This window comes from Lepidochelys kempii, chromosome 18, assembly GCF_965140285.1.
Source record: "Lepidochelys kempii isolate rLepKem1 chromosome 18, rLepKem1.hap1, whole genome shotgun sequence".
NCBI lineage: Eukaryota > Metazoa > Chordata > Testudines > Cheloniidae > Lepidochelys > Lepidochelys kempii.
The window spans coordinates 17,266,558-17,284,300 of record NC_136397.1 but is presented as its reverse complement, the minus strand read 5'-3'; the positions used below and the strand labels follow the sequence as shown (position 1 = coordinate 17,284,300).

The window sequence follows — 17,743 nt, the reverse complement described above, 5'->3', positions numbered from 1 at the left end:
AAATAGAGGTTTGGGTTCGGTCTCAAAACCTTCAGATTGATGGGCCAACCCAGCACTGATCTGTTTTATGGATCTTCCCTGCTCAAGACAGCTAGGTCTTTTACTTCTCTACCTGCTAAGATCCTACATTTCAGCATGGATAAAACAAGCCCAGGTCTGACTGTGAAGAAACCACCCTTCTGGACACGCACTATTTAAAAAACAAAAACAAAAACCAGGAGTACTTGGCACTATTTTAAATTTTCCCCACTAGAGGTCACTGCCTGGTGTGAATCTAACTTCGATGCCTCAGTGTTTCAGGTCTGCCGGCTTTAAAGGGAGGCTACCCCCAAGGGATCTGGGATAGCCACACGCCCCGATCACCTCCTCCTCAGCCTCCCGGGGCAAACACATTGCACTCCTCGTGACAGTTCTCCTGGGGTGCCCACCCCTGCTTCCTTTGTCGAACGCATCCTGACTGCGCCTGTGGGTAGGTCGGTGCGCACAGTTCAAAGCGGAGCTGGGTTTCTGCAGGGATGGGGGAGGTTGTCATAGCAGACTGCAAAAAGAAAAGGAGTACTTGTGGCACCTTAGAGACTAACCAATTTATTTGAGCATGAGCTTTCGTGAGCTACAGCTCACTTCATCAGATGTTTTGTTTCATCAGATGCCACAAGTACTCCTTTTCTTTTTGCGAATACAGACTAACACGGCTGTTCCTCTGAAACATAGCAGACTGCAGTAGATAGTTGAGCAGAGATGGGAGCGTGGGGGGCTCAAAATATCACTGCCTGAGGCTGGGGCCTCCTGTCTAATGCCTAAAACACTCACCGGGAGGGAGACAGACAGACAATCTCTCTCTCTAAATTGTCCTTCCCGGGAACAGGCCTAAGTCCTTCCCATACCCTGAAGGTCTCCCCCTTTCGAGCCCACTACTGCTCAGTCGCTGGGCACCCACGGCCAGGGAGTCTAAAAAGCTGCTCGGCCCATGATGCAAACAAAGCTGGTCTGCCAGAACGGAATCCAAAAGAGCTGCTTATTGATCCCCCAAAAAAAGACCAACCAGCCCTCTCTCTGCAGCTTGCTGCTGCCAGAACGTGACCATGGCTAAGACCCACCAACGAAGAACTGCCAATCCTTTCCGAACAATGAGCTCCATTAAACTGCGGAGCAGCCTCTCTTGGGAGGGGGGGATATGTGGTGAAAACTCCACTCCTGAATCATTTCAAAGCAGACAGGACAAAACTAGAGAACAGGGCAGAGCAGGGAACAATCCTGCAGTAGGGAATAATCTCCCTGGGAGAGGAAGTACATGGAGTAATGGAGCTTTTCCATCTCTCCTTTCTATAGTTCTACGTAGTATTTCATGATCCAAAACGCAAGAGAAAACTCCAGACGGTCCTCACAACGCTCGGCATCGTAACACAGAGTGAGACTGCCTGGCTATTGGCTGCAGCCACTCACACCACAGGGATAAGACAAGGTAGTTTGGAGACAATTAGAACTCCCACCCACATGACCTGGAACCTCCAGTCATTTTAGGAACAAACTTAGAGGTTCTGGTTGTACTGGCCCAAACGCAGAAATAAAAACAGCTAGGTTCTATTCCCAGCTCTGCTATGGATTCACTGCGTGGCCGAAGCAGTCATGGCACCTCTTTGCCTCAGTTTCCCCATCTGTCAAATAGGGAAGACACCTCCCAAGGATGGAGGGAAGTTTGCTTAGTGCTGGTGGGGTGCTTTGAGATCCTCAGGTGAAAGGGGCCAAAGGCGGATAGAACTATCACAATTGCGGCACTACACCGTACCTGTCTGTAGAGGAATGATCTGCTCTTGAATTCTAGCTCCCAAAACTGCAGCCCCCTAGGAAAAAAAAAAAAAGATCAGTTTTAAAAATGGTCTCTCTCAAACCAGCCCCCCGCAGCCCCAGGAGGGACCATAAATCACTGGTCAATTACAGGCAGGCAGGCGAATCAGTGTGAAGCCAAGTTTCCACTTCAGTGTTGGGGATCAGGGAGGGCTCTTTACATCAGAACAGTGACAGCTTCCTCTGGAGCCCAGATTCTCCAGCGGGAACTAAACTGAACTTGCAGACAGTCAGTTATGCAGTGAGCACAGCCCAGCCCTCCACTCGCTGTAAACATCTGCGAGGGACAGGCAAACAGGCAAATTTCACAGTCCTGGAGTAAGAGAAACAGCGCTGGCCGAAACAAAGGAGACACCAGCCTTTGTCAGGGAAACGGCAGAGCAGATCTATGGGGGAAGCTGAAATGCTGCTTCTAAGACAGATGGCACCAGAGAGGCCAGGGCAGCTCGGGGCTGCACGGGACACGGGCTGCACGGGACATGCGTTGCACCATACCCAAAGCAATTTTCTCCCTCACCATCCCAGCTTGCTTCTTGCATGGAGCTTATAAGTAGTTTATACAGCAGCATCAACTCCAGGCCGTTCTCCACCCAACCCACGCACAGCTCTGTCAGTCGCACTGTGGCTAGCCCAACGCAGGTGGGGACGGGAAGAGGCCAGGATGGTCCTTCCCTTTGTGCCCTCGGCATCTGCATCACGCGGCCCATCTGGCAGGTTCTCTCTGCCCGGCGACAGATTGGAAAGGGGGGGCAGCTGCAGAGCTGGGAGGTAGCAGGGGGTGCGGTGGGTCTGGGCAGAGCAGAGCAGCGCAGCATCAGCAGAGCCGTGGAACGGTAAAGGCGCTGTGGGTCAGGACTGAGGAGCGTCGGCAGAGCTGCTGGGGGAGCTAGGAGGGGCACAGCAGGGGATGCTATGGGTCAGGATTCCAGGGCATCAGCAGAGGTGTGCTTGGGAAGTTTTGGTCCCCCGCTGCTCTGCCATTCACCTGTTCGCTCTCAATGGCACCAAAACTCAAGCACAAGAAGACAACTCATTTTTGTGCCACCACCACCGGACAGCACTGAGCCGCAGCCTCTCCCTAAATCTCTCCGTGACCTAAAAAATAATCAGTTTAAACTAGCGTGAGTGGGAACAAAAGACTAAAACAGGCTCCAGGAGAGAAGATTAAGGAGGAACAATTCCACTCAATCTTCTTAAGCCTTTGGGAGGAGAAGAGAGAATCAAACACCACCGGCCCTGTTTCAGTGCTCCCTGGATGGCACTCACCCGACCTGCCCACCGGGTTTCTGGTTACCAAGTAGAACACGCCTATAGCCCTCGGCTGGCGTTGGGGGGGGGTGCTGGGGAAGAGGGGTTCAGATCACAGTTTTAGTGCAATTAATAACCTCTCCCGTCAGGGAAGTTTTGGTTTTCTGATTTTTTCCTTAATTCCTTTTGGTCTGGATGCACTAAACTGCCCCACAGATTCTCAACCTGTTTGAAACACTAACCACAGCTCTGGCCCCGACCAGAACAAGCCGATGGGCCTCAACCCTGCCCTTCCACTCTCAGCTCCCCCAGACTGACCACGTAACTAGCACAGATAAGGACATCGCTGCAGTCCAGGGAAAAATCACATTTACCTGCACCATCCCCAATGAGCCAAAGGTTGCAGACATTCCCTGACCGGGGCAGCTGCAGGGGATCCTACTGTCGATTGTAATTATTGACTAGTGGGCTCACGTGGGCTGCTGCCAGCATGGTGGCGGTTTCTGGGGCCTTGCCTCCACTGGGGATTTCAGCCGTTCGTGACCAGCCACAGGTACAGCTGTCCTGGCACAGCCAGGCAATGCTACACTGCAGCAGAGAAGCGGTCACCGCGTAAGGGCAGGTTAAGCCACGCATGTGCAAATCGAATCTCTGTTCACAGTAGGGGCTGCAGCCCCATTGGTCAGTGAAACGGGTGGAATCCCCGTTCATCTGACTCTGCCCTAGGACAGCAGCCTCCCTGTATCAGGGCTAAGACTCCCCCCCCTTTTCTTCCCAGCCTGTGAGACCCAGAAGGGTTGCTGATTTTAATGTAGCTTTCGAGGAAGCAGATGTTGTGCTGGGGGTTCTTTCAAGAGATTCTTTTCCTGCCATTTCAGGTGGAACATGTTCTGACTGCCTGAAATTTGCCCCTCGCTGAGTAGCATGACCCTAAAATGCTCAAGGACAAAGCAGAGGGGAAGAGCCAGAGGGGAAGAGAGGGCCAGGCGCTCTCAGCAGGACTCGGTATTTACAGCGTAGTCCGGTTGCTGGGGAGATGTGGTCAATTTCAGGAGCACAGGTTTAAAACAAATAAAAGAAAGTATTTCTTCACACAATGCACAGTCAACCTGTGGAACTCCTTGCCAGAGGATGTTGTGAAGGCCAAGACCATAACAGGGTTCAAAAAAGAACTAGATACGTTCATGGAGGATAGGTCCATCAATGGCTATTAGCCAGGATGGGCAGGGATGGTGTCCCTCACCTCCGTTTGCCAGAGGCTGGGAATGGGCGACAGGGGATGGATCACTTGATGATTCCCTGTTCTGTTCATTCCCTTTGAGGCACCTGGCATTGGCCTCTGTTGGAAGACAGGATACTGGGCTGCATGGACCTTTGGTCTGACCCAGTCTGGCTGTTTTTATGTTCACTTATGGGATTGTCATTCCTGGGCTGGACAGCTCTGGGGTGGCTCTACACTGATGCATTACCTTGGCCAAGGGGGCTGGAGGGTTCTGGGCTGCTCGGTGGGGATGACGCGTCTCAGCCTGGCTTGGAGCTGCTCCACACAGGTGCTGCCCCACAGGCGAGGAGGCTCCAAAGCAAGCGGGAAATCAACACTTTTTATTTGCACCTGCCGGGTGGTCCCAGCTGATCCATTTAAAAGGCCCACAACCTCCTCAAGCGATTTCCAATTCAATTCTCAACGGCTGCATAGCCCAGTTTGCTAGCTCCCCCTCGTTAAAACTCACCAGACTCACCTGTGCTTTAACCAATCAAAAGCCACGCAGGATGCACATACCCAGGCAGGGCACTGCCCCGATGAGCTGAATCTAAATGGGGGCAAGCCAAGCGCAGACAGGATGCCTGGAACGGCAGGGGGTGCTGCAGGGGCAGAGCTGTGAGCATTCAGAACTGGATCAGCAGTGACGGATACAGGCTGAGAACAAAGTGCACTGGAAGAGCTGGGCGGAGACCTCCCAGCTGGAATGGCAAGGGAAGGATTTTTAGGTCAGGGTTCTGGACCCAGGCACATCTAGGGGGAGGAAACTTGGCCAGCATCTGAGCTACCCAGGGCTGCTGACCTCCCCACCACACCAAGCCAATCCGTCTGCTACTTTCGGAAGCACTAAATTCACACAAAACCAGCCTCTTCTCCCACTGACATGAAGATTGCTTTTGGCATTTGCTGTAATTAGGCAGCTTCTGTTCAGGAGGAGGGGGGGGGGGGGGAGTCGAGTCATGAGGATCATTTGGCTGATGTAACCCGAGCAGACATCTCCCAAGAGGATGCACACAACCTGCTCTTCTCCAGGAGATGCAAAATGGGCCTTAATTGAGGCACTATTATTTAAACAGCAGGCACTGCAGTCCTTATGCGCAATTTTCCACCCCCCAATGGGGATTGGGGGGTGAGAGTCGATGGTTAATAATGACACCACCAAAGCCAACTCAGCCGCCGGAAGCTAATTTTTCCATGGCAGCCCAGCGCGGCTTCCTTTTTTGGGGGGGGATCTGACACTTGGACCTTGGCCAAAAGTTCACCTGAACGGAGCCAGGGATGGGAAACGAGGATGGCGGCTACTCTGCAGCTAGCAATGAACTAGTGCAGCAGTGAGTTGGATACGTTAAGAGGGGACACGAACGAAGCATGCAAAATAACGAATGGGACTTGGCGTATTTATCAGAAACCAGCATGACCCGTATGTGACGATACAAGGACAAGGGGACAGTCAATGAACTTGAAAAGCGGCCAATTCAAACCTGATCAAAAGGAAAGATTTTTTTTCCCCCCACATGATGCATAATTAGCCGGTGGAACTCACTGCCACAAGATGTCACCGATGCCAAGAAGTTTAGCAGGATTAAATGGGTATGAGGCATTGATAGAGTTAGAATAGTACATACTAAAAAACACACCAAACAAGAGTTTTGGCAGGATAATTAGTAGGAGCAGTATTGCAATACCTAGGATCCCTAGTCATGGACCAGGACCCCATTTTGCTAGGCACTGTACAAACACAGAACAAAAAACGACAGCCCATGTCCCACAGGGTTTATAATCTACATATAAAACAATAGACAAAAAGGTAGATACAGACTGACAGGGGAGTGCAAGAAAACCATGAGACAGTGTTGGTCAGCGTGACTGGCTGTGGTCTCAGCACACCAGCAACCTAACCTGTCAAGTTTTTTTGTAGGCATCGCGGAAAAGGAGGGTCTTAAGGAGGGTTCTGAAAGAAGATAATTCATTAGTTTTGTGGATGTTCACAGGGAGCTCCACTCCAGCAAGAGAGGCAGCACAGGGGACAGCAAGTGGGCAATGGAGGCTGGGATCCTGGACTGACTGGTGGTGGGACGGCGAATGAGAGATGGGGAAAGGCCGTGAAGGACCTTGAAAGCGAAGACAAGCAGCTTATATTTTCGATACACTAGAAAAGGGAGAAGCCAATGCAGGGTTGCAAAGAGAGGGGGCGACACGGTCAAAGCGACAGGCTCTGAGCGCGACAGGACTGCATTGGTCAATTCCAGAGAAAAGGATGTTGCAGTAATTGAGATGCAAGATGGCGAGAGCTGGATAAAGCCTCCGGCTCTGGGGCAGAAGCTCGCACTTGTGTGGTTTGGGAGTAGACTTTCCTTGGGAGCAGCTGAGAGACCATAATTGCCAATAGCAAGGTCTGGATCTTTGATGTAACTGGTACTGACCACGACCAGGATATTGGACGAGATGGAGCACCTGTCCGGCCCGAAGTTCCTAGAAGACATCTTTGAGGAAGCTCTCATCGCCCTCCTTAATAAACTGAACACACAGTGCGTACTCCAGGCGGCACTGCTTCATGTGTTTGGATAGACGGAGCCAGCCCTTCCTGCTTCTCTGCAGCCCCCTCCAGGACTGCTCAGGTGCACAAGCCTAGGTGCAAAAATTAACATTCTTCCAAACCGGGGTCAGCTGCTGAACCATGAAATGCATTCGCAGCCAAATGTCGAGAAAGAATTTCTACCTGTCAAGAGAGCTGGGGATGTAGCCTCCCTGTAGACAGCCGGCCCAGAGTCATCCAGAGACTGTCAGCACGTTGGCTGGCTCGGGAGATCTGTTTGTTTCAAACAAGCTTATTACAGAAAATGTTTATTTCAAAAAATATGTAAATCCCAACAAAGAAAGAAAACTTCTAGAGCATTAGCATCACCAACTTTCCATCTCATTGGCCGCTCTAACAAGAGCTAGAGAAGTAAACATGGATTAGTTCAGTGACTGGATCCATATGATTAGCTTGGGGTTTGCGTCTTTAACGAGAGAGCTTTTCCCCCAGCTGTTTAGCAGGTGTCTGAATTTATTCGTTGTTGCTGAAACAACAGTTTTGAACATCAAAATCCCCCTCTCTTTCCATTTAATCAGTTTTCAACTGCTTGGTGTCTGTGACTAGTTCCCCAGTCATCCAAAGAGTCTTTCAGGGAAACAGAGTGGAAAGAACTGAATTCATAATGTAACAAATACACCAGGTTGTTGGGTTTTTTCCTTCCACAAACCTTTCAGATCTTTCCTCATTCACCAGGAAGCAGCAAAAATAAAGACGGCACACACCCATTTCTCCCACTCTTTGCAGGTCACCTTTAGGAAATGGTGCAACTGTCTGAGAACACCGGAGATCCACCCAACATGGCCTTCCATTCCACGTGCAACATCGCTTCGTTGATATTCACCTTCCTTGGGATATAAACCCCACCAGCTTCCGGGCAACCTCTACTTAGCTGGGGTCAACTGGATTATTCCATAACTGTCCACTAGTGGGTGGGGGCTTCCTTCACTTTCTGCTGAAACAGCTGGTTCTGTCCGCTGAGCCAGGATACAGGATGAGATGGACTGTCTGATTCACCCTGGCCATTCCTAAGTCCCTGTGCAATTCAGGTACAATTCCACAGAGCCTCGTGGGGCTGGGAAGCAACAGATGCTGGAGACAGGAAGCGAGTGCTAGAGCTGAAGGAGAAATGGGGCATTTCTGTCCCTTCCCTCTCCATCGGCAGTCACATTTTTGATGAAAAACATGGCCAACCTTTCAACCAACTGCAGCAAGTGGACGGATTCCAAGGAGGGGCAGGGATAGAGCCAAGGGAGGGCGGAGAGGAGGAGGGAACCGTTTGAACAGGCTGGGGAGAGGGAAGGGCCTGGCCAGGAGGTAACAGGAAACGGCAGTGCCACGGGATCTGAGTAACGTTCATTTCAGCCTTTGCTCTACGAAATCCCATCTGTCCCGTCGAGAAATGCTGCCCGTGACACATTCTCCCTTCTGCTCAGGGGCACCCAGCCCTCAGTCTGGCCTGGTCGCTAATTCGGCTTCGCTTATCGGCAGAGAAAGGATGAGGAAAGCAGCTCTGACCCCTAGATAAGGCTCCTTCCCAAACAAGAACTGGCTTCCACTACCACCAGGTAGGCAGCTATTGCTAGTTTACTGCAGGTTGCATTTACATTTCATTTATGCTTCTCAATACCCAGTGCAAAGGACTCTTCAAAAACAAGCGCTGCAGGAAATTGCAAATGAAGAATCTCGTTACCTAATGAATTGGAGCCATTTAGTAAATAACATTTGCCAGCGTAAACCTGGAAGCAGAGCCAGGCTGCTCACTGCAAGACTGCAGTTCCTTCTGCCACAGTTCAAACATAATTAGCTGGGCATCATATCACCAAGATAATGAATTTAAGGAGCCCCCAGCAGATCAGATTTAACTCTACTTCTTCCCCTTCTTTCCAAAAAGACAGTCGGAGACTTTACGTTCCAGATCCATGGGCTTCTTACACTTGAGCTAAAGGAGAACTCCCTCAGCTTGTCCTACTAGGTCTGTAATACTGTCCCCGGTGGAGGAGGGGGGGAGAGCACTAGAGGGTGACATCACTCATTCATACGCTCAAAGCCAGCACATGAGCTCCAGCACGTCAGCAGCAGACAGGAGGAACCCAGGAGTCCGACTCCCACTGCCGTAGCTTGCCTCTGTTGATGGGTGGCTCCATCCCTGTGTCCCAGCAGGAGAAACTGGGCTCCGGGCACATGTCACATGCTCGGTCAGCACTGGGGCTAGCAAGGCAGAGGGGGAATACGCCCCAGACAGTCATCGTCCCAGGGCCGGTCGGAGCGCTTACATCGGTGTTGTGGGCAGCAGACGTTCAGCCGACGAGCACGGACTGATGTGGGGGAGATGCGTGTTCTGATGCTGTTACGGATCAGGTCTCAACGACAGAGGCTAAAAGTAGAAAGCACTTAGCAGGCGGAAAAGGAAGCCCAGGCAAAAGCGCTGGGGAACTGACAAGATGCGCTCAGTGCAAGCCATCGCTGAGCTGGCAAGGCAGCTAACGTGCAGCGATCGCGCAGCCTGCCCCAGGGGTGGGGGAACAAGTTCCGACGAAGGAAGGGCTGGTGGCTAATGCACCGGAGCAGGACTCAGGTTTTCCACCGGGATCCTCCAGCCCGACCCACTGCAATGCACAGGCCAGAGACCTGCCCCCAAACAATCCCGAGAGCCGAGCTTTTAGAAACACATCCCACCTTGATTTAAAAACGGTCACTGATGGAGAATCCACCACAGCCCTTGATAAATCGTTCTAATGGTTAATCGCTCTCACTGTTACAAATGTATGCCCTATTTCCAGTCTGAATTTGTCTAGCTTCAACTTCTAGCCCTTGGATTGGGTTCTACTTTCTCTGCTAGACTGAAGAGCCCGTTATGAAGTATTTGTTCCCCACGTAGGCACCTGTAGACTAATGAAGTCACCCTGTAACCCTTCTCTTTGTTAAACTAAATGCATTGAGCTCCGTGAGTCTATCACTACAAAGCAGGTTTTCTAATCCATTAATCATTCTTGCAGCTCTTCTTTGAGCCCTCTCCAGTTTATCAACCTCCTTCTTGAATTGTGGGCACCAGAACTGGACACAGGATTCCAGCAGCGGTCACAATAGTGCCAAATACAGAAGTAAAATCACCTCTCTGCTCTTACTGGAGATTCCCCTGTTCATGCATCCCAGGATCCCATTAACTCTTTTGGCCACTGCGTCACACTGGCAGCTCACATTCAGCTGATTATCTACCACGAGCCCCAAATCTTTTTCAAAGTCCCTGCTTCCCAGGATACAGTGCCCCATCCTGTTAGTATGGCCGACATTCTTTGTTCTCAGATGTCCACACATACCTTTATGTGTTTTAATACAGTTATTTGTTTGCTTGCACTCAGTTTACCAAACCATCCAGATTGCGCTGTATCAGTGAACCGGCATCCCCAGTATTTACCACTCCCCCGATTTTTGTGTCACTGGCAAACTTGATCAGTGATTATGTGTTTTCTTCCAGGTCACTGATAAAAACGTTAAATAGCGAAGGGCCAAGACCCAATCCCTGCGGGTTCCACTGGAAACAGACCCTGTCTGATGACAAGTCTCCATTTACAGTTACACTTTGAGACCTATTGATTAGGTGATCTGGGTTTAATGCCCAGCTCTGCCATGGGTTTCCTATGTGATCTTGGGCAAGTCATTTCATCTCTCTGTGCCCTTGCTCCCTGGCTGTACAATGGGGTGATAGCACTGTTCTTCTCTGTCTGGTCTATTCTGGCCCTGATTCAGGAGAAAACTTAAGCACATGCTTAATTTATCAATGGGATTTAAGAACGTGCTTAAGGGCTTTTGTGAATCAGGGCCTTCGATAACAAACCATTCAGGGCAGGGACTGTCTCACTATGTTTGTCCAGTGCCTAGCACAACGGGGATCTAGGTGCTACAGTCATACAAAGAGCAAGTCCACAAACCCAAAGGGTCAAACACACTATGGTTGGCTGCTTTTCTCCTCTCCTCCCAGCGTGTAGCTGGCATTCGCCAGGCTGAAATGCCAGGAGAGAGGCTGGTCTCCTGGTATCCCCAGATGCCATTTGAGGTCCTGCTCATCATGTCATCTCCAGAGCACTTTGGCAGGTTGGGGTTGGTCCCCCAGCCACCTGGGCTCCTTCCTGTTAAGAGGGAGGGAACTTAGAAGAGCTAATTAAGCACTAGACACCTTAACTTAACCAATGGGCTACTCGCCAATTAGGTGTTCCTCAAGGTGAGCTGGGGTGGTAGAATCTGAACATAGTCATTATTGTCTGCTGGCTTGGGGGCTTGCAGTTTTTAACCAGATCTAGGGCCGTGGTTCTCAACCAGGGGCCCTGGGCCCCCTGCGGGGCCGCGAGCAGGTTTCAGGGGGCCCTCCAAGCAGGGTCAGCATTAGACTTGTTAGGGCCCAGGGCAGAAAGCTGAAGCCCCACCGCATGGGGCTGACGCCTGGGGCTCTGAGCCCCGTCGCCAGGGGCTGAAACCAAAGCCTGAGCAATGTAGCTTTGCAGGGGCCCTTGGGGCACGGAACCCCAGGCAACTTCCTTGCTTGCTACCCCCTAATGCCGGCCCCAGCTTTTATATACAGAAAACCAGTTATTATGGCACAGGTGGGCCGTGGAGTTTTTATAGCATGTTGCGGGGGGGCCTCAGAAAGGAAAAGGTTGAGAACTCCTGGTCTCTGGGGGGATTCACTCTGTGGATCCCTCTGCTCATGCTGCGAGCGTCTTTTAAGGGAGAGACAATTATCAAGGTGCCGGAAACAGGCAGCATCCCGGTAAGCTCCCCACCCCGCAGCACTGCTTACTAAGAACCCCAGACACAGTGAGTGCTGGAAGCAGGGGACAGTTCCCCGCCTCTGGTTTTAATTTCACGTCCTGGGAAAAGGCAGAGGAGCTGGGTTTCGGTGGGGATATTACATTACGGGGTCCACAGCGAGGAGGGTTTTGTGCTTGGCTGGGAGGAGGGAATTCGAAACCAGCCAGATTGGATTGCCGGGGGAAGGAGGGGGAGCACTGCTAGCAGACAAAACAAATCTCTTCCCCCCTTAACCAACCCTCTGCAATGCTGGCTACAGGCGTCCCTGGGGCATTTGCAGATAAGACTCCCTTGCTTTCCTCTAAGCTGCAGCTCACTATAAATCTGCCTCCTCCTCCCACACCCCATCCTCCGTCTCCATCCCCGCCCAGCGTTCAGCATCATTAAAAGGAATTTTTTATGGGTGTGATTTCTAATCGAATTTGCTAGACGTTACCTGACCAGGCTTCGGGATGAATTACTAACTGGAACCTCATGGCATTAGGTTGTTCCATGCTCTGTCTGCCCCCCCTCCCCATTCCTTCCCCCGCCCCAGAGAAAGCAGGGCTTTGCCAAGCTCTCAGGACCCGCATCTCTCTCTCTCTCTGAGCCTCTGGCAAAGCTACAGCACTCAGTGGTTTGTAGCGTCACTATAGATCTTGGACTGCAGCTACAAGGGGGTGGAAATTAGCGCGATTCACAGGAACAAAAGCAACCAGTGTATGAGGGAGAGGGGAATAAGCAATTCTGGCATTAAGCTGGGCAAAGTGTGACTGTCTTCCCTGAACCCAAGAGGGACTGCAGCCAGGACAGGAGCTTACAGAGCTGGGCCCCTGGGTTCTAACAGGATTTGGTCTTGCTGCTTGGCCAGGCCCACTGTGCATTGTAACTACGTGCCGCATCATCAGGGGGTTTGCACAGGACAGCGTGTTTGGCCCATGACCATTACAACCCGGGGCCGCTGGCCTGGCAACATCCGGAGCGTAGATGGGAGGCCATTAGTGGCGCTATAACTGGGTTTGGAAGTTGCAAGTCTAGTGCCGTGGCGCACAACACCTAAACATGCAGGGTGGCCACCAGTTCTGGTGCAGAGCCGCCCACGCCCTGCAATGCCCACTCCAGGACAGCATCCGCTTTACGGCGTGTCCAGGCAATTCTGGGGCTAGGCGCCACCCGCTCTCCAGGTTACATTTCCAATTTCAACCGGACCTTTTCTCCTGCCTCTGCCTTGCTGACCTTCTGCCCCCTCCCCTACCTGGCAACTCTGTCAGCCCAGCCAACCCTGGTAGCCCTTGCCCAGACTCCACTGGGATCTTGCCCAGGGATGGCTGCATCTGGCACCAAGCAACAGCTGGCACAGCTGTATTCCAAGTGCTCTGTATCCTCACTGCTTTCTCTAACCACTGCCCCACTCTATACCCGTTAATGCAACATCAGAAACATTTGAATCCCTTGCGTCAACACAGAGACCAATGTGAATCTGCCCCCACCCCCCGCCCCGTTTTGGGAAAAGCTGGATGGGAACTTTGTGGCCTGAGTTCAGCACTGATATCCACAAAGCCCAAATTCAGACAGACGCACGCCACAGACGCAGATTAAGGAAACCGGCTGCCCTGCAAAGAATCTGGAATGTAAACCTCTTGAGTGCCTGTTTTGGTCAGCAGTTAAACTGGGGTTTTGCAGGCAGGCAGCTGAATGTCATGCAAAAGGGAACGCCGATCTTCCTGCGTGCTAGGGTAGGCCCCAGGTATTTTGCAGTGCGATGATGCACTATGCACTTGCAGCAGAGAGCTACTGCAGTTAGAGTTGCTATTATGTTCTTCAGACACATGGCTGATCATCCGCATCAGCACCACTGACTGGATGCAGTTACCAACTGACACAAGGAGGCCTGTCCAGAACCCAAGGATCATCAGTGATCTTCCTCCAGGATCCAACAAGAATAAAGGGGCTTTTCACATCTACCTGATTCATCACTTACCCTTCATCGAGGAGATGAGCACCAGTCCCAGTGGGGAGATGGGAATTCAGAACTTCTGGTACAGATCTCACAACGCTACTGGCTCTTCTCTGCAAACCCAGTTAGCCTGCGGGGCTGAATGATGCCATTTTGCATTAGAGCAGCTGCTGTGAAAAGTCTATCCAAAGCCAGTGGTCGGCAGCCAACTGCAAATTAAACCAGCCCAGCTCACTGTGGTGGCAGTCCTTGGTGTGGGTCTGGGAGTAGGTGGCATTTTCCCCCTAGAGATTCAGCAATGAACCAGTGCCCCAAACGGGTGTTTGGAAACTGCTGGATGGCAGGAGGAGCAATCTTTCAGGGAAGATGTGAAACCGAAGTTGGGAGTGGTTGGGTTTTTTTGGTAACAGCTTTTAATCTCAGTGTCCTAGTCAAAAGACACAGTTCCTACATTCCTCCTATTTAAACTCTGTCACGTCAGCTAGCGCGCGCGTTCAGCACCACTTCCACTCCTAAATTAAAAGTGGAAAACTGCTGTGAGCTGTTAAACAGCTGCCATGTTCCACCCCAGAGGTGGCTGCCACTGAGCAATCCCTGCCTAGTTTGAATGAGTGATTCCTAAGCTTGTAAAGAGCTGTAGGATCCTTTGGATGCGCTAGGTGTAGGTTCTTATACACGTATGCACAATGGCTCACAAACAGAGCAATAACTACAACCTGAGATACGGGGTATAAAACAAGGTACAATTCAACTGCCTGCAGAGAAAGTGCTGACTCTGGGAATGCTCCCTGCTGGGAACAGAAAAAAACCCTCTCCTAATACCCAGATCAAACCCACAATGCGATTTCATCAGAGCTGACTGGGGAAAGTCATATGGTCACCACCGACTTTGCAGAATGCTTTTCATCATTCCGCAATCCACACCGCAACGTCCACATGCTGCTGGAAAGGCCAGAGCAAGCAAATCAGGAAACCGACGTGCACAGGGAATCCATCTGTAACAGTCAGGAAGGCATGTAGCAGCAGACAGAGAGGCGTTCCCATGCCGGTGCGAGAGTCGGGGGAAACGGCCAGATGGAGATTCTGGTCCAGACATTAGGTAAGCAGGCATTCCTCTCCCTTGTCAAATCCGTGCTGCTTGGATAGAAACAGCCACTGCTTTTTGCAACTTGGAGATCACACCGATTCTAAAACCTACTTGAATAATCACCAATGTTCCTTAAAGGGGATCCTACCAACGCTAGTTCTCCCAACATTTCACTTAGGCTTGCAAACCCCTTTTATTCTTTATTGGCCGTCTTTGAATACTTTGTGCCTTTGCACCATCCCCTCACCTCAAACGGCAGAAGACCCAGTATTCACACCCAACCCTATAACAACAAATCCATGTCTGCAGCCCGACTCTCAGGAGCAGCCCTACAATAACAAACGAGAAACAACCTTCTTCTCCTACAGCAATAAAATCAAAACCCAGAATGCACAGCATAGCACTCAAGAGCAACCCTAGAACAACCAAAATGTCCACCCTGCCCTAAAGTATGATCCTGCCACAACAAGCCAGTGCCCATGTGATGAAGACAAAAATATTAGCTTCTTAAATGGATACCTGTCTTGGATTTCCAAAAGTTTTAGGGTTTCTAAGACTCATTGAAAACAGGATTTTAAAACCTCCAAAGGACACCTCAACACCATCCTACCAACGTGGGGAGATTTTTGTTTTATGGCGGATCCAATCTGGTTCATTTCTGGAAAAAGTGGTTTTGAAAATTCACGGTTCAGTGGCGGACTCTACAAAGGGACATGGCCAGAGGCAAAACACTCTCCAGTCCATTCTGGGCATAGAGGGGGTACATATGTAACAGCACATTTATAGACTCATAAATATAAGTACTCACCAGTATTTAAGTGCTGCTGGAATTCACGTGAGAGCGAATGGAAACTATCCAATGCACTGGGAGTTCCTAAATGCCCCTGCTCCCCCATTCACCAATCCTCCCTCAATTCCTTCCTACTGCCACTCGGGATAACATTTGCCTTTGCTAATCCTAACAGCTGACCTTTGTGTGCAAGTGACTGTTAGTGCTCTGTGGTCTGTTCCCACGCCCCTGCAAAATTATTAGTAATGGCAGACTGGGCAGCTATGAAGATTTGGACCATCTGTGCTTATGCAGAAGGGGTCTGTGTGTGTGTAAAGTGTGGCTGCGAGAAATGCACGCATGTTGTTCAGGTTGGTTCCCCATCGGTTTGGGCCTGCCCAGAACCTACAGGCTTGTGGGGAAGGGCTCGGCTATCTGGGAAGGTGAAAAGCTACCATGCAATCAAGACGGGGAGAGTGGGGTTGAGATCACCTGCCAGCCTGCACGGGAGGTGGGCGCGCTGAAGGCTGCAGAACGCTGCGTTAGAACACGCCACGTCGGGAGGATGCTTTCCAAGAAAATCACCAATAACATCCTGCTGCAACGTGTCATTCAGTTCCCACCCCCCCAGACTCTGCTCCCGTCAGAAAACGTTAATATCCTACCGCTTTCCCGTGCCATTCCTTTCCCTCTACGTAGATGATGTACGTGCTCTGCCCATATGCACACGGCACACACAATTTTAAGCAGATTAAGGCCCTGATCCAGCAAAGCACTTATGCAGGTGTTCTGAATCGAGGCTAATATATTTAATGCAGCCTCCCTTAATTTTATACAGCACCACAGGCAGGATTTCTTTGTCCCTAGTTCTCTAAGACCCCTGATCAATAACCGTGGACCCCAATGTAAGGAGAAGGAAAACTGAGGGCCTGGCCACAGTAAGTATTTGGACACTTGCATTCAGTTCTTGGCTTTGTCATTGTTTCGCTGCATGACCCTGGGCAAGTTACTTCCCCTTCTCTGCCTCAGTTTTCCCATCTGTAAAACAGGGCTAATAAAGGTGTTCAAGCCCATGACCTATCTGATCTCTGAGTTTTAATTTTATTCTAAAAGAAGAATGTAAAAAGTGCATTTTTGATCAAGACTAGGCTGAAATCTTGCCGTATTTTGCTGGGGTCTAGGGCTGGAACTGCCTGTGAAATCTGACTTCCTAAATTGACACAGCAAGTGGCATCTCTGATGGCGAAGTCGAATAGGACTTAAGGATGAAACCAATAGCAGTCTACAGAGGTTGCCCTAAAAACCTATGGAGCTGAATGGAAAATGAGATTCTTTCTGAAAGTTTTCTGAGCCTTCTTATAGAATTTTATGGCAGGGATAGAATTCTCTATTAAGTTATATCAGATGACTCAATAAACTTAGAGAAATGATTGGTTCTCTGTTAAATTCTATCAGACTTTTCCATAAGGGGGAACGTTCTCCTCGTTAATATCACACACCATTCTGCTTCCGAGCAAAACTCTGGGCTGGCTTTTCACTTGGCACAACTCAGCACCTCGCAACGAATAATACATGTTCAGTGAGAAACAGGTGATGGAAAATTACTCCCAAGGAAGCGATGGGGCTAAGTTCCTGAACATGGCTTTAGCATTCAAGAGTGCTTTGTATTGATGGGACATTAACCTAACTTCCACTGTTGCCAGGCAACGGTGAGTTTGATGGAGGGAGCAGTTTTAACAGCTGCCCTTTTACACAGACAAGGGGTCAATTCAGAAGCTTGGTTTTCATTTGGGGGGGAAGAAAGAAGCAGGAAGAAAAGATGCATTATTTGACTAAAAGATCATGGTTTATCATTCACTGTATCCCACCCTCCAGCGTGAAAAAAAATAAAATAAACCTCTTAGATTAGTTTTAAAACCTATTTATATGCTGTTCGTGCAATCTCAGGCCTTTCTTTGCAAGCTGATTTCCTGCTGGTACTTCAGTAAAGAAATGCACACGCTCCAGGTACATTGGCCGTCAGTCACAGGTTTGGGAAAGGTGCATACCGAGTTTCATAAGTGACAACTGTCCCACTGAGGGAACATCTGATTAATTATAACCAGGCGATTAATACAAAGGATAAATAAAACCAGAACTATATTTATTCCCTAAACCAGAAAAATAATGGTTTGGTTTAACAAGATTTTAATAATTAAGGCTGGGATTTGAAA

The 17,743-nt window shown here is 50.2% G+C and overlaps 1 protein-coding gene across 4 annotated transcripts in view; it reads right to left on the bottom strand.

Moving 5' to 3' along the window:
* The window catches only part of PUSL1 (pseudouridine synthase like 1), a 65,700-nt gene that overhangs the window by 8,919 nt on the left and 39,038 nt on the right, over window positions 1–17,743 (bottom strand). For all 4 annotated transcript variants that reach the window (XM_073317094.2, XM_073317096.2, XM_073317097.2 and 1 more), the window contains exon 6: window positions 1,787–1,841. In XM_073317094.2, coding sequence (XP_073173195.1) covers window positions 1,787–1,841 — 55 coding nt within the window. The remainder of the gene's footprint in view (window positions 1–1,786; window positions 1,842–17,743) is intronic.